Source organism: Pristiophorus japonicus, chromosome 15 (genome assembly GCF_044704955.1).
Source record: "Pristiophorus japonicus isolate sPriJap1 chromosome 15, sPriJap1.hap1, whole genome shotgun sequence".
Classification (NCBI taxonomy): Eukaryota; Metazoa; Chordata; class Chondrichthyes; family Pristiophoridae; genus Pristiophorus; species Pristiophorus japonicus.
In genome coordinates this window covers 60,640,160-60,655,691 of record NC_091991.1, presented here as the reverse complement: position 1 = coordinate 60,655,691, position 15,532 = coordinate 60,640,160, and the positions used below count along the sequence as shown (strand labels likewise).

Below are 15,532 nucleotides of genomic sequence, written 5' to 3'. Positions count from 1 at the left end.
CCAAGAATAGGCTTTTTTGATCTGTCAAAATTTCTTCTACGCATCCCCAGGAGAAGGACATCCGCATGGGAGAGATTGGGCTATTTGCCCAACTCATGCCCAGTGAATGTCCTTCAAACTTTTACGTCTAAAAGCAGGTGCATAGCTTACTTTTACCAATGTAACACTTTTAAAACATAGAAAAATTTAATTTTAATCATTCATTTTTATATTAAGGTAAGTTTATTTTTAACCCTATTAAAATACATTAAAAAAAATTCGAAAAAATATATTTTTTTCGAAAACATTTAATTGCATTTAATTGCATTTAATAATTAATTTTAAATATGTGAGGTATTTTTTTAATTTATTGTGCTGGATATCTTGTTTTAAGGGGTTATTCTCATTGATCGTTATGGGAGCCTGTACAAACAGAGTTCCCATTTTATCAATGAGAATACTAGACAGTGACTGGTGGTCCAGGCTCACCGGATTCCAACATATACGTACGTACCTCAAAGACATCTTCCCGTGTGCTGCACAGCAAATGAGGGCTTCAGACCAGAATCCTACATTCCTCCAAGACCAACACGTAGTTCCGTACAAAGGAAGCCTCTGACCGTAATTTTCATCCCAATGTGAATCCAGGGGAAAACTCTCCACTCGCTGAAGTCATACATAGAAACATAGAAATTTACAGCGCAGAAGAAGGCCATTTCGGCCCACCGTGTCCACGCCGGCCGACAAAGAGCCGCAAGGCCCTTGGTCAGCAGCTCTAAAGGTTACATATAACCTATGAACAGTGACGGAAAGGCAAAGAGCACCCAGCCCAACCAATCCTCACACAACTGCGACACCCCTTATACTGAAACATTCTACACTCCACCCCATACCTAGCACAAAGGAAAATGGTTGTGGTTGTTGGAGGCTAATCATTTCAGCCCAGGACATCACTGCAGGAGTTCCTCAGGGCAGTGTTCTAGGCCCAACCGTTCCATTTGCAACGCATCAGATAATGAAGCAGTCCATGCCCAGATGCAGCAAGACCTGGACGACATTCAGGCGAGTGCTGATAAGTGGTAAATAACTTTCGCACCATACAAGTGCCAGGCAATGACCATCTCCAACAAGCGAGAGCCTAACCACCGCCCTTGACATTCAACGGCATTCAATCGCCAAATCTCCCAACATCAACATCCTGGGGGTCACCATTGACTAGAAACCAGCCACATAAATACTGTGGCTACAAGAGTAGGTCAGAGGCTGGGTATTCTGCAGCGAGTGTCTCACCTCCTGATTCCCCAAAGTCTTTCCACCATCTACAAGGCACAACTCAGGTGTGTGATGGAATACTCTCCACTTTCCTGGATGAATGCAGCTTCAACAACACGCAAGAAGTTCAGCACCATCCAGGACAAAGCAGCCCACTTGATTGGCACCCCGTCCACCACCTTAAACATTCACTCCCTCCACCACCGGCGCACTGTGGCTACAGTGTGCACCATCTACAATATGCACTGCAGCAACTCGCCAAGGCTTCTTTGGCAGCATCTCCCAAACCCGTGACCTCTATCAGCTTGAAGGAAAAGGGCAGCAGGTGCATGGGAACACCATTACCTCCAAGTTCCCATCCAAGTTACACACCATCCTCACTTGGACATGTATCAATGTTCCTTCATCTGCGCTGGATCAAATCCTGGAACTCCCTCCCTAACAAAACTGTGGGAGTACTTTCAACACACAGACTGAAGAGATTTAAGAAGGTGGCTCACCACCATCTTCTCAGGAGCAATTAGGGATGGTCAATAAATGTTGGCCATGCCAGTGATGCCCACATCCCATGAATGAAAAGAAAACTGAGCTCTGGACATGCATACTTAAACACAACCACAAAGCACTACTACCTGGCATTTGAATTTTGTAACTTTAGAAAAGAACTGATAATCGGTTGGCTCTTTTCAAATGTTATTGAGAGCTTAAAGGAAGAGAATTTTAAACATAAATGTTAAATCTCTGAAATTTGACTTAACATTGGTTACAGTTATACTGCAAGTATTGTGAAAACAAAGTGGTGTGAGTGAGACTATCTGCTTCAGCTGGTCTCCCAACCAAAACCAACTCCCAAATTAATACTGGCTTGACTGCAGATGTCAAACTGACTTGGCAGGAATGCAAATGTGCAGTATAACTGTCCTATTACAGTCTTAATTCTGATGTTAGGATAATTAACCTTCATCGTAGTCTGTTAGAATTGTTAGAATTGCAGTATCATGCATTACCATGTTAACACATTCGCATATATGGTCCATATTTGGAGACATAGTTGGAGACATCACCAACGATATCTCAGCAAGATCCTGTAAATCCTCTGGGAGGACAGGCATACCAACATCAGTGTCCTCACCCAGGCTAACATCCCCAGTATTGAAGCACTGACCACACTCGATCAGCTTCACTGGGCAGGCCACATAGTTCGCATGCCAGATACGAGACTCCCTAAACAAATGCTTTATGCGGAGCTCCTACATGGTAAACGAGCCAAAGGTGGGCAGTGGAAACATTACAAGGACACCCTCAAAGCCTCCCTGATAAAGTGCAACATCACCACTGAAACCTGGGAGACCCTGGCCGAAGACCGCCCGAGGTGGAGAAAGTACATCCAAGAGGGGGTTGAGCTCTTCGAGTCTCAACGCAAAGAGCGTAAAGAGTCAAGTGCAGGCAGCGGAAGGAACGCACGGCAAACCAGCCCCACCCACCCCTTCCCTCGACGAATGTCTGTCCCACCTGTAACAGAGTCTGTGGCTCTCATATTGGACTGTTCAGCCATCAGAGAACTCACTTTGGGAGCGGAAGCAAGTCTTCCTCGATTCCGAGGGACTGTCTATGATGATGATGATGGTCCAATTGATAGCTAGAATCATAGAAAATCATAGGAACTTACAGCACAGAAGGAGGCCACATTGCTCCACTATGCCTGTGTTGGCTCTTTGAAAGTACAGTCTTGCATAGGCCCACCTTCCCGCTTTTTGTCCGTAACCCTGTAAGTTCCTCATCCTCAATACCTGTCCAACACCTTTTTAAAATGATTTATGGAATCAGCTTCTGCCATCTTTTAGGTAGAGCATACCAGATCATAACATCTCGGTGAGTGAAAAAATGTCTCCTCATCTCCCATCTAGATCTTTTTCCAGTGATTTTAAATCTATGACCTCTAGTTATTGACTCACTCACCAGAGGGAATATTTTTTTCCTATTTACTCAATCAAAACCTCTCATCATCTAGAAAACTTCTATTAGGTCATCTCTTAACTTTCTCTGTTACTTTCCCAATCTTTCCTCATAACTGAAATCCCGCATGACTAGTAAAACTCCTCTGTATCCTTTCTAATGCCTCTACATCTTTACTGAAGTGTGGTGCCCAGAATTAAAATTGTCCACAATACTCCAGCTGAGGCCGAACCAGTGATTTCTAAAGTGCTAGCATGATCTCTTTGCTTTTATATTCTATTCTCTATAAATCCTAATAACCACCCTATCAACTTGCCCTGCCAACTTTAAGGATTTGTGTATATGGACACCAAGTTCTCTCTGCTCATCTAAACTTTACAAAATTGTGCCATGTATAGTGTACTGTCTTTCCATATTAGTCCTCCCAAAGTGCATCACTTCATACTTCTCCACATTGAACTCCATCTGCCGTGCTGCTGCCCATTCCACCATCCTGTCTATGTCATCTTGAAGCCTATAACTATCGTCATCATAATCTACTACTTTGCCAAGTTTTGTATGTTCTGCAAACTTTATAATGTCGCTCCCTACACCTTAGTCTAGGTTGTTTATAAAAATTGCAAAGAGTAATGGATCCAACAATGACCCTTGGGGAACACCACGGCAAACCACCTTCCAGTCTGAAAAACATACATCCACCACCACCCTTTACTTCCGGTCACCGAGCCAGTTTTGTATCCATACCACCACTTTCCCCTTCATTCCATGGGCTTCCATCTTCTTAATAAGCCTCCTTGTGGCATTTTGTTCAATGCCTTTTGAAAATCCATCGATACAACATCTACTGCACTACCTTGATCAACCTTCTCTGTTACCTCATCAAAGAATTCAATCAAGTTAATCAGTTACCTTTAACAAATCCATGCTGGCTCTCTTGCCTTTCCAAATAAAAGTTTATTTTTCCCCTGATAATGGTTTCCAATAACTTACCCACCACTGATGTTAGGCTGACTGGTCTGTAATTTCCTGGTTTATCCCTCTCCACCTTTCTTGAATAGTGGTATAACATTAGTAACCCTTCAGTCCTTTGGCACTTCTCCTGTATCCTAGGAGGATTGAAAGATTGGGACCAATGCCTCTGCTGTTTCTACCTTTGCTTCTATCAGCAACTAAAGATGCATTCCATCTGGACCAGGTGACTTACCTACCAACTTTCAGTAATGTTTTTTTTTAGCACGTCTTCTCTATCATTACCATCTCCTCTTTTAGTGCAACCTTCACATCATCCACTTCCTTTGTGAAACAGATTAAAAAGTACTCATTTAATACTTTTGCCATGTTCTCCACCTCTATATGAAGATTTCCCTTTGGGTCCTTAATAGGCCCAACTTTTTCCCTAGCAAACTGCTTACACTTTATATGTTCATAAAGTTTTAGGTTTTAATTTAATGTTGCCTGCTAATCTTTTCTCGTAACCTCTCTTTGCTTCCCATATTAACTTTTTCAATTCCCTCCTATACTTTCCATACTCTTCTTGGTTATTAACTGAATCTTGCTCCTGTAATTTGTTTTAAGACTCCTCTTTCTGTTTTATTTTAACTTTTATTTCCTTTCTCATCCAGGGCGCAATAGCTTTGGAAGCTGTGTCATTTCCCTTCAAAAGAATATGTCTAGTTTGTACCTGAACTATATCTTCTCTGAATGCCTTCAATTGCTCTGTTACTGCTTTACCCTCCAATCACCTTTTCCAATCTATCTGTACATAGGAATATAAGAACATAAGAAATAGGAGCAGGAGTAGGCCATTTGGCCCCCCGAGCCTGCTCCGCCATTCATAAGATCATGACTGATCTGATCTTGGCCTCAATTCCACTTCCCTGCCTGCTCCCCACAACCCTTGACTCCCTTATCATTCAAAAATCTGTCTACTAGGTCCCTTCTTAAATCACTTTCCCAGTTGAGTATTTTTACCTTCAGTATTTTCTAGTCTCTTTCCATAATTACTTTAAACCAAATTATGTTGTGGTCACTGTTCGCTAGATGACCTACTTAATTTCCCAGAACCAGATCCAACATGGCTTCCTTCCTTGTTGGACTGGAGACATATTGATCGAGAAAGTTCACCTGTGCACATATCAGAAATTCTTCTCCTTCCCTACCCTTAGCACGGTGTTTTTTCCGGTCTACATTAGGGTAAGTAAAGTTTTCTAATATGACTACTCTATTTTTATTACACACTGTTGAAATTTGACAACACATTTGCTCATTTATCTCCTTAATGTTTGGAGCTCTATAAAAAAAAACCTCCCACCAATATAATGGCTCCTCCTCTGTTCCTCATCTCAAGCCAAATAGATTTAGTCCTAGAGCCATCAAATAAATCCTTTCTATTGTAACATTATGTGGAGGACTAAATCTCTGCCCACATTTTGCACTGTGATTTTCTGATTTGACTTTTGATGGTCCCCAGGAAGCATCAAAACAAGCTAGAGATGGTAAAAGCATGGATAACAGTTGCAGTGGCGGCAACGGGTGGAAGGGGGCCGTTGTGGCAGTTGTGGTGATGGACAGGATGTGAGAATTGAGACCCAGCTCTGAGTTGATTGAACAGAACATCAAAGTTTTGTTGGTTTGGTTCAGCCTAAGGAAATGGCCAGGGAAGGGGGTTGGAATCTGTGGCAAGGGAGCAGAGTTCATGATGGGGATAAAAACTGGATTCAGACTTCAGATATTTAGCTGGAGGAAACTGTGACTCACTTGTGACTTGGTGTTAGACAGGAAGTCTGACAGCACAGAGGTGGTCCCGGGCTTGCCAGGTGACGGAGCGGTAGATGGGAGTTAATCAGCATACATGTGAAAACTGAGCCCATGTCTGTGGATGATGTCACTGAGTGGGAGTCGGTAGAGTTATAAAGAGTCATAAAACGATTCTTTATAATAACGTTTGAGTAGGTTTTCGGTATAACAGAAAACAGTACAAGTAATACAAAAATGAAATAAAACAAATATAATAAAGTAAAGGTCAGCAACATTTCGAGAAATAGAAACGATGTAACATTCACCCTTCTCGTTAACGTAGTATTTGTTGTCAGCCACTGTCGGATTCAATGATGCAACATCTTTTAAGACTAGCTGCTCATTCCGATTTCTCCCCGAGTTCCCACTCTTCCGTTTGGCAGAGACACGTTGAATTTGATGATCAATGCGCCACCTCGTGGCATTAGTTGCGATTTATGTCATTGTTGCGGCCCAGGAATGCGACCAGATCCAATATATAGTTTATAAATATTCTGATTGCCATCGAGCTTCCATCAGCCCATATCTATTAAAATACCGACAGGTTGTGCGAATAAACATGCTTACCAGTGGCTAAATCACCACAAGGATTTTGAGATGCATTTAAGGTAAAACCGTTTCGAGAACCACTTGTAACAGATCCCCATCGCGGTTCTTAATACATAAGTTGAATATGCATTTAAGAGCTATCAGAGCATTATAGGCAAATCTCACTGTTACCTCAGTAATAGCAGGAATGGAAAAAGTTAAGGGGACATATCACCTCTCGTTGTTATTCTATTTACATTCATTATTCTGTTATGCTTTATTGGAGCCACAATATAATCCTGAGGGAGACACTGCTAATCTACACAATGTGAACCAGATTATTTTCTGTTCAATTGCCTGTACATATAGTATTGCGAAGGTCAGGAATATATACACTGTCCATCGGGATATCAATATGGGAAGATAATATGGTCATTGGTTCTGATCTACAAATATTTTGTTGTGTGCAATTATACTTTATGTGTGATGCTTTCAAGGGACGTGATGACAAAGCATTAGAATCAATGACATTACTGAATCATTTAAAGTGTATTTATATATAATTATTCGAGGTAATACAAATGACACCCGAGATATTACAGACAAGACTAAATTATTAAAGCTAATGCAGGAAATCAATGCTGTTTTCATTTAAAACATTTGAATTAAGTGAGTACAATTCAATTAGGAGGATTTTAAAATTAATTCATCTGGTTAGAATCTGAATTTGAGCAGCGTGGATCTAAATGGGAATGGCGCCAACAGGTCATGTTATAGTTTGAATTTTTGTTTGCTTGTTTTTTTCTCAAGTAAAACTTTTGGATCTTGCGCTGCGCAACAATAATGTGTTCTTTGTAAGAGGCAGCACTTTAAATGCTAAGTTTTTACTTAATTAAACCAGACTGACATAATAATATTCCAAGCAATCCGCATGACGTCTGGTCCTGCTAATGTTAAATGTGAACACTGAAAGAAAGAATCTGTTTGAGGAATTTGGATCGCTTTTTCTTTCTGGGTCACTGAAAGGCTGGCGTTCGTACTATTTTTGGCTTTGAGGTCAAACATCTGCTATCCAGGTGGAGGTCTGGACGGCGAGGCTCTGGATGGCTGTACGTGTAGTCTGCAGGTGAGACAGCCAGCAAACTCCAGTTCGTGAGAGCTGCTGAATGTTGTCTCTGCTTCCCACTTCTCGTTCCGGTTTAGGCATCGTGTAAATGAAGCCTTAAGAAATAGGTATTGGCACTGTTCCTGTTACTGGTCGTTACTGTAGCATTGGTGTCCAGTTATCACTCGCCAGGTTTAGCAGAAACGGCACTCTTGTGTCACGGTTCGACTTTGCAAAAGGGAGAACACATACTACCGGAAACGACAGTCTTGTCTATATATTCCTTGCAATAAAGTTTTGTCTGCGCTGCAGTATCCTTTCTCTCCGGCTGTCACGAAAAATCAGAGCATGCTAGAAGTCCTTTTATCTATATATCGGGTTATGATTATATCATGGAGATTTTTGCACGTTCCGTTTTACAGGAGAGGAGAGAGAAAAATGACTACACGCAAGGAGCTGTTTGAAGGGGGATGTGAGTGTTGCGGGTTGGTGGTAGGAGACGCCAGGCTATTTCCGAAACGTCGCTGCATAATAATACAATGGTATTGAGGAGACTCTGCAGTCGGCACTTTGATCATTTCAGCACCCTCTCCCAAACAGACGCGTACAACTCCTTTCGGAGTACTTTACAGTAAATTCAAGTTCGGCAAGCCGCGTTTCATCATTGATGCTGTTCAGCTCCTTGGAAAGCAACCATCTCCCCTCCCCCAACCATTAAAAAGGCTCCATCCATATATTTTATTTTTTATTTTCGTGTATTGTTGTCTAATGAAATACAGATGTTGTGACTGCAGTCTCATATGTAACATTTGAGTCTGAGATCTGGTGATCGGTTTGATTATAATGCTAATAACCTTATGCATGGCGCGCAATAAATATTGTTTTAAGAAGTTTTAAAAATATGACCCATGTGCCAGACCTTTTATATTTACGCCTTAAACCATGCAGGTATTAAACAATTCGTTAGATAGCCCAGAAATTTATTGACGCCAAATTTCTTGTTGAACGGTTGAACAGATGGGAAGGCGCTTTTCTTGGACTAGCTGTGGTATGCTGGTGTATCATCCTCCAACCCCAGGATATCGTGTTTGTACAGCCCACAATCTGTATCCATTTGGTGTTTGGTTAACACTAGTGGTCGAGACCTGCTCGGAAGGAGTGCTGTGGTGTTGTTGGCTGCTGTTGCTGGAGCCTCGCCCTCTCCCTCCCACCCAGACCTGAACATAGTTATATTCCAGTTTTCGTCCCTTTCGACAAGTTTCTCTTTGGCTTCAATGTGTAAACTTACTTTCATATGCCAAGCTTAAAAAAAGCTTTCCTTGTTTAGTGTGACAGCCTCTGGCCAATCGGAGCGGGGAGATGGACCCTCATAAAAACTCTTGTCTTTAATGAGAGAATCGTTAGGATTCAATCGGACCTCAGATACTTCAGCTTGGGATCGTAAAACAAGGACCATAACTCGATAGTTCAACAGAATAGAGTAAGAATAGAATCGCAAAGAAACGGTGGTGTCGAGGTGCTGTCGGACTGGTGGGAGAGCTGGGCTGATTGCCTTTGCCTTGTATTTACAGAGGACTGTGGCAGTGCGATTGCTGGCGCGGGGAGCGCTCCATGCAGGCTTCACCCCGGCCAGGCTCACCATGACTGGGCTTCACGTTTTGTTGGCTGCCGCTTTGCTCTCCAGCTGTTCCCAGTGCTTGGTTCAGGCAAACTCTTGGTGGTAAGTGCCGAAACGTTTTGCACTTTTAACTTACTGTCAAGTGAGGGGGACTCCACTCTCGATTCAGAATGGTGCGGAACTTCGCTGTAGGGTAGCAGTACACATCAGTGCTAAGTTTTGGTACATATTATGCGACTCAGCTGTAATAATGGACTTCTGGTGGAGAATGCATGATTAAACAATGATTCGGAATTCAACATTGTAATCAAACTTCAGGAGACTGTATAATAACTATAATTTTTAATTTCAGTTGTGTGTACTTAGGCTGTATAATAGCCTATTTGTGTTGAAAGGGCAATTTAACGCACGCTGGTAGATACACTGATGTCTGAGGCCTTTTGACTCCTTAAAAAAAAACTTGTGTATTCTCCCTCTCCCTCACACAGAGACCGACACACATACAGTTTCTCTCACAATAATTAGACCTGTTTAAATATACATGCTTCTCCAATGTAACTTACACGATGAGAGGGTTTGCATTAATATGTTGGTAGTTTAGTGGTACGGTATATCTGGAAAAATGTTTTATTTCAGAAGGTTCGTTAAAAGGGTGGGATATATTGGATGGTTTCCTAATGGCTTCTTGAAAATAAAATGACATTGACATGCTCATGACAAGCGGAATACTCCAATATACACAGTTCCAGGCAATTACTGGAGTCAAGGGCATGTTCTTAATGTTGCAGAGTTAACTGCATTCCGCTTCTAACTGTTTTAAAAAAAAATCAGGGCTAACAAATAGTCGTTTCGGTAAATACAGCAACATTCAAGGAAAATCGAAACAGATATGCCCCGCTTCTCCAAGTTCCCTAATTACCTGTGTGTTTTTTTTTTAACCTACTTTAGGTCGTTGGCTATGAACCCCATTCAGCGGCCTGAGATGTATATTATAGGCGCCCAACCTCTCTGCAGTCAACTGAACGGCCTGTCGCAGGGCCAGAGGAAACTGTGCCAGTTGTACCAGGATCATATGGTTTATATTGGAGAGGGGGCAAAGACGGGCATCAAGGAATGCCAGTACCAGTTCAGACAGAGGCGATGGAACTGCAGCACCGTGGATAACACCTCCGTGTTTGGAAGGGTAATGCAGATAGGTGAGACTTTCCACTTCGGTACATAACAAAAAAAAATGCTTCAATGAAACAAAAGTTTAGCACGCAAGTGTTAGATCCGTTTTGTTCGTCCCCTTTCAACAAAAGTGCAGCCGAACCCTTTTCTCTGGAAAGTGCGACCCAGCGAGTCATTAGTCCTTGTTGCTTAGGGTTAGAGTAAGGTGTCGCCTCGGTGCATTGTCCCTGCCTTTTTGAAATTCAATTATCCAGTGACAGCGGCTCGAGAAATCCGGGCCTGGATTGATGTTTCCGACACACAGTACAATAAATGGAGGTGTCGGAGTCAGAGGGCTGGGAGAGAATGGAGCTGAACTCCATATGCAGAGCAGATGGATTGGACAACTTGGCCAGAGTTCCAGGATTTTCCCATTCTTTAAATCGTTTTTCTCTCTTTTTGCCGGGGAGTGGGGTATCTTGGAAAGGTTGGTTGCTTTTGTTTATGTAATGTGCTTTTTCAGATGTTTGTCTTGTCAGGAAAACTCATTCATTAAACAAGTGACGGCTGACGGTGTTGTACCCAAGTCCGTTTGGTGTTCTTCTCGCTGGCTTTACTGAATCCTTTGGCCACAGTTAGCTTAAAGGAGAGCCAGATCTGTGCACCTGCACAGTGCACACTATTGTGGAGGTTGAGGCCGGTAACTGGTTCACGTTTTTGTTCACCTTCCTCAATGGTTTACAATTATAGAATTAGAAGTTACCATTGATAGCACCCTCCAAAACTATTAGATGGATTTAGGTTCTATTAGATTGGTGGCAGATGAACGGAAACTTCTATACACCTGCGTCTCGCCAGCTAGATTTGATCTTTATAGGAAAAATAGATGCAAATGTGTTTAAATAAGATGTTCACTTTTACAATTCAGTTACTTAAAAATATATTGGTTACGGCTTAATATGACGTTTACATGATATTGAAGGATCACAGTTTCATTCGCAGATTGAGTTTCAATAGTCGCTTGAAGTAGAAGTGAGTAAAATGTTTCTTTAAGCACTTTTTATATAAGTATGGACTTGTAGGTTTTGTCCGGGAACAGTGGCGAATGCTATTGTTTTTATTTCTGATCTCTTGGGGTTACTCTGGCACATCCTGGTTCATATCAGTTTATTCTTGGAAACACAAAGACTTGTTACAGTTCAACGATGGGGAAACCAGAACCAATTCACCGGGATCAGATTAGCATTCCAGCTCCTTAATATAAGCATAGCAGGACCATCCCATCCAACTGTTGCATTATTTCCATCCTATTTGGATGCATTCAAATATTTGTAGCCAACCCGGTGAGAGTTCATTCTGAGTTTGACAATTGTCTGTCTTTCCTCCCTCCTCTTTCCTGGGGTTTGTGAAGTAAATTGACAGCACGTAATATAGTTCATTTTTGCATTACAATCGGAATGTTTTCAGACTTGAAGATTACGGTTTAGTTTAAACATTTCTAAATGTACAGAATTTTGCGTATCAGACCAAGCGATGTCTCAGCTTCCTCTCACCCTAAACTTAAACATTTTTTTAATCATTCCCGGGATGTGGGCATCGATAGCAAGGCCAGCATTTATTGCCCATTGCCAATTGCCCTTGAGAAGGTGGTGGTGAGCCTCCTTCTTCAACCGCTGTAGTCCATATGGTGAAGGTAAGAAAGAAACAAATAGTCCAGCACAGGGATCGGGATTTTTATTCTCATGTGTGACAGCACCTCCCAAACCCACAACCTCCACCACCGAGAAGGACAAAGGCAGCAGGCACGTGGGCACAGCATCACCTGCAAGTTCCCCTCCAAGTCACTCACACACATCCTGACTTGGAAATATATTGCTGTTCCTTCATAGTAGCTGGGTCAAAATCCTGGAACTTCCTCCCTAACAGCATTGTGGGAGTACATTACAACAGTGAATACACTCCAAAAGCACTTCATTGGCTGTAAAGTGCTTTGAGATGTCCGGTGGTTGTGAAAGGCGCTATATAATATAAATGCAGCATGTGCCCACGTGCCTGCTGCCTTTGTACTTCTCGGTGGTCGAGGTTGTGGGTTTGGGAGGTGCTATCAAACATGAGAATAAAAATCCCGATCCCTGTGCTGGACTATTTGTTAATTTATTTTAAACTTTCAGTACTGGACTCTGCTCCTTTTTGTGAATGTCATTAACCATTTAGTGACTGCCCCTATTAAACCTTATTGCTTATTGATTACTTTTGACATTTTTAGAACTGACCCTCAAATGCATTAGCCATTTATTTAAATCTTTTATATAATCTCTTTTTATTTATATTGTTTACCCTTTTAGTACTATAATTAAGTATATTTTAGGGGATTGATCATTTGTCAGAATTCTCTACTTTAATCAAACAGACTTAACAATAGAAAGAAATTTGCATTTATATAGCAGGAGTCCCAAAGTGCTTCACAGCTAATACATTTTTGAAATGTAGTCACTGTTGTTTTGGATACAAACATGGCAGCAAGGCCCCAGACAGCTATGAGATGAATGATGTTTATCTGTTCTTGGAGGTATTGATTGAGGAATAATAGTTGGCAGACAACATTAGAATGTCTTGCTCTTCTTCAAATAAGGCATGGGATCTTTTACATCCAGCTGAACAGTTTCAAGTTGTTGGTCATTGGAGACTCAACAGTAGGAAACACCAGCGCAGCATTATACCAAGGATGGCAATATAGGTAGCAAGGGCTATAAATCTAGCTTGAAAATTAAAGGGGGATATCTTTTATAACTGTGAAAACAACTGAGAAAATAAAGGAAGGTTTTAGAGAGGTAAAAAATAATAAAGTGCTTATATCTCAAATATGGGAGGTATGCCAAACAGATCTTCTAATGTAAATAATGGAGACTTTCTTGCATCTTATGCAAGTTTTATAAAATAGTATACAGATATTATATCTGTAAGGCTTTGTCCCTTTCCATATCAGTATTTTTGTGTCAGACATTGTTTATATTGACCCAGTGAATTTGCTGTCGCATTTAGGCTATAGTGGAACCATGGAAAACATCAGAACTGATGCTCTGGACTATCCACCAGCAACTACCAGTATATAAGTATACATTCTGATATCTACGTATTTCTGAAAACCTAAAAAGAATGTAGATGGCTCCTTTGATGATACTGAACTGTGCTTGATCCTTTGTGCTGAATTTGCTGGTCTGAGCAAGGACAGTGCAATTGAAGTCTGTATACCGAGAAGAGAAAACATTTCACTGCCTCTCCTGATCACTATCCAGTCACTCCCACTGGAAAGTGTGCATTTGTAGAAGTCAGGTAAAGTCATGGATGCCTACCAAGTTTCAATAACTTGTTGGTATTCAGTGTCTAGAATCACATGTGGATAAAAATGCACTTCTATAAGGTGTTGGACAACTGCTGACATCCATGGGACTGTATACCAACATATCTAATTGCTTTTAAGAGAGAGGAGGGAAAAATAGTATCGATAACGAGACTGAGAAGCAACATATAAGTTGTACAGGGAAAATACAAGAAAAGTATTAATGTAAACTGTCAGACCTCTTTATCCTTTGTTTGAAGCCAGAGAATCTGATGCGGAAATACAAACAGTTACTCTACATAGTTATATGTATAAATGCTGCTGCTACGCCTATATTGACCATACCTTGTTTTGTCCTATTTCAGGGAGCCGGGAGACTGCCTTCACATATTCTATCTCAGCAGCTGGTGTTGTGAATGCAATAAGTCGTGCATGCCGTGAAGGGGAACTCTCAACCTGTGGGTGCAGTCGTGCTGCCAGACCCAAAGACCTTCCCCGGGACTGGCTGTGGGGAGGCTGTGGGGACAACGCAGAATATGGCTACAGGTTTGCCAAAGAATTTGTGGATGCCAGGGAGAGGGAGAAAAATTACCCCAAAGGCTCGGAGGATCATGCCAGGACACTAATGAATCTGCAGAACAATGAAGCTGGCAGGAGGGTAAGAAATGGACTGAGATGAGTTTTATCATTTACTCATCATTTCTGAGCATGAATACATTTTCCATCTACAGTGGTTTCCCAAAACTTTTATCTGCCTCTCCATCTGCCTGCCCTTTTATCTGTCGATTTTGATATTTTCTTATTATTTGTTTGGCCTCAGTTCTGCCCAGCTGTTTCTTATCCACCTTCTTACCTATCTTTATCTATGCATCTATCTATCTATTTACTTATCTATCTATCACTCACCACACATTTCCCGTCTTCTCATTTTGTAATATTGCATTTTTGCCTATTATGATATGGAATTCTGGATAGTTTTATTTGTTTTCACTTTGACACAGTGATCTTGTAAGTTTTACTATTTTATCTACCAGAAGATGCAGATTTATCAGAGGATTTCATTTTTATACAAGATTCTTATCTGTTTAGAAATTTTTTAAGGCAGATTAAAGTTTCACCTGGATGTGAACTGCTACCAACCTATAAGCAAATGCAATGTTTGTTTTTCCTATATCTACATATATATTTATTTATCAACTTAACTTTTTATCCACCTTTCTCTCTGAAGGAGATTTTATATTTTATACTAAAACATGATTATCATATACTGCTTATTATTATGTATTGGTGTCCAGCCTATCTGAAAGTAAATATGTTGGATGTTGCATAAGGTTTGAATATTGTATTCCAAAACCTAATGTAATGCATTAAAAAAATCATAACTTCACATTGTGATTACATACATTGGGGCATTTATTAGGTAATTATCGAATCAGTGTGTTTATTGATGTAACAGTGTGGTGGGAGTGTGCAGGTAGAGGTGCACTTTCTCCGGGGTTGTCGCTGGGCTGAGTCACTATTATTGTGATGGTTGGACCAGGTGTTGGTATTCTCCCACCTTTCTTCTCAGATCAACCCGTTCCTCCCTCTGTAGAGTGCACCATGGCATTACTTTGCATGTACTTTTACAGGGACAGGAGTTCTGACAACTTGGTAGCTTTTCAGCCTTAGGTGGATGCCAAACATCATGAGTGCCATATACCCTACAGAGGTTTTCTTTATTTATTAATGGAACCATTTTATTGCCCAGTGAAAGTTGTGCTAGTTGTGGAGATATAGGCTGGGTATG

The 15,532-nt window shown here is 41.2% G+C and overlaps 1 protein-coding gene across 4 annotated transcripts in view; it reads left to right on the top strand.

Moving 5' to 3' along the window:
* wnt5b (wingless-type MMTV integration site family, member 5b) overlaps positions 1-15,532 on the top strand; it is a 140,859-nt gene that overhangs the window by 100,472 nt on the left and 24,855 nt on the right. For all 4 annotated transcript variants that reach the window (XM_070900520.1, XM_070900519.1, XM_070900518.1 and 1 more), the window contains exons 2-4: positions 9,208-9,356; positions 10,203-10,450; positions 14,109-14,401. In XM_070900520.1, the coding sequence (XP_070756621.1) occupies positions 9,277-9,356; positions 10,203-10,450; positions 14,109-14,401 (621 nt within the window). In that variant the 5' untranslated portion in view covers positions 9,208-9,276. The remainder of the gene's footprint in view (positions 1-9,207; positions 9,357-10,202; positions 10,451-14,108; positions 14,402-15,532) is intronic.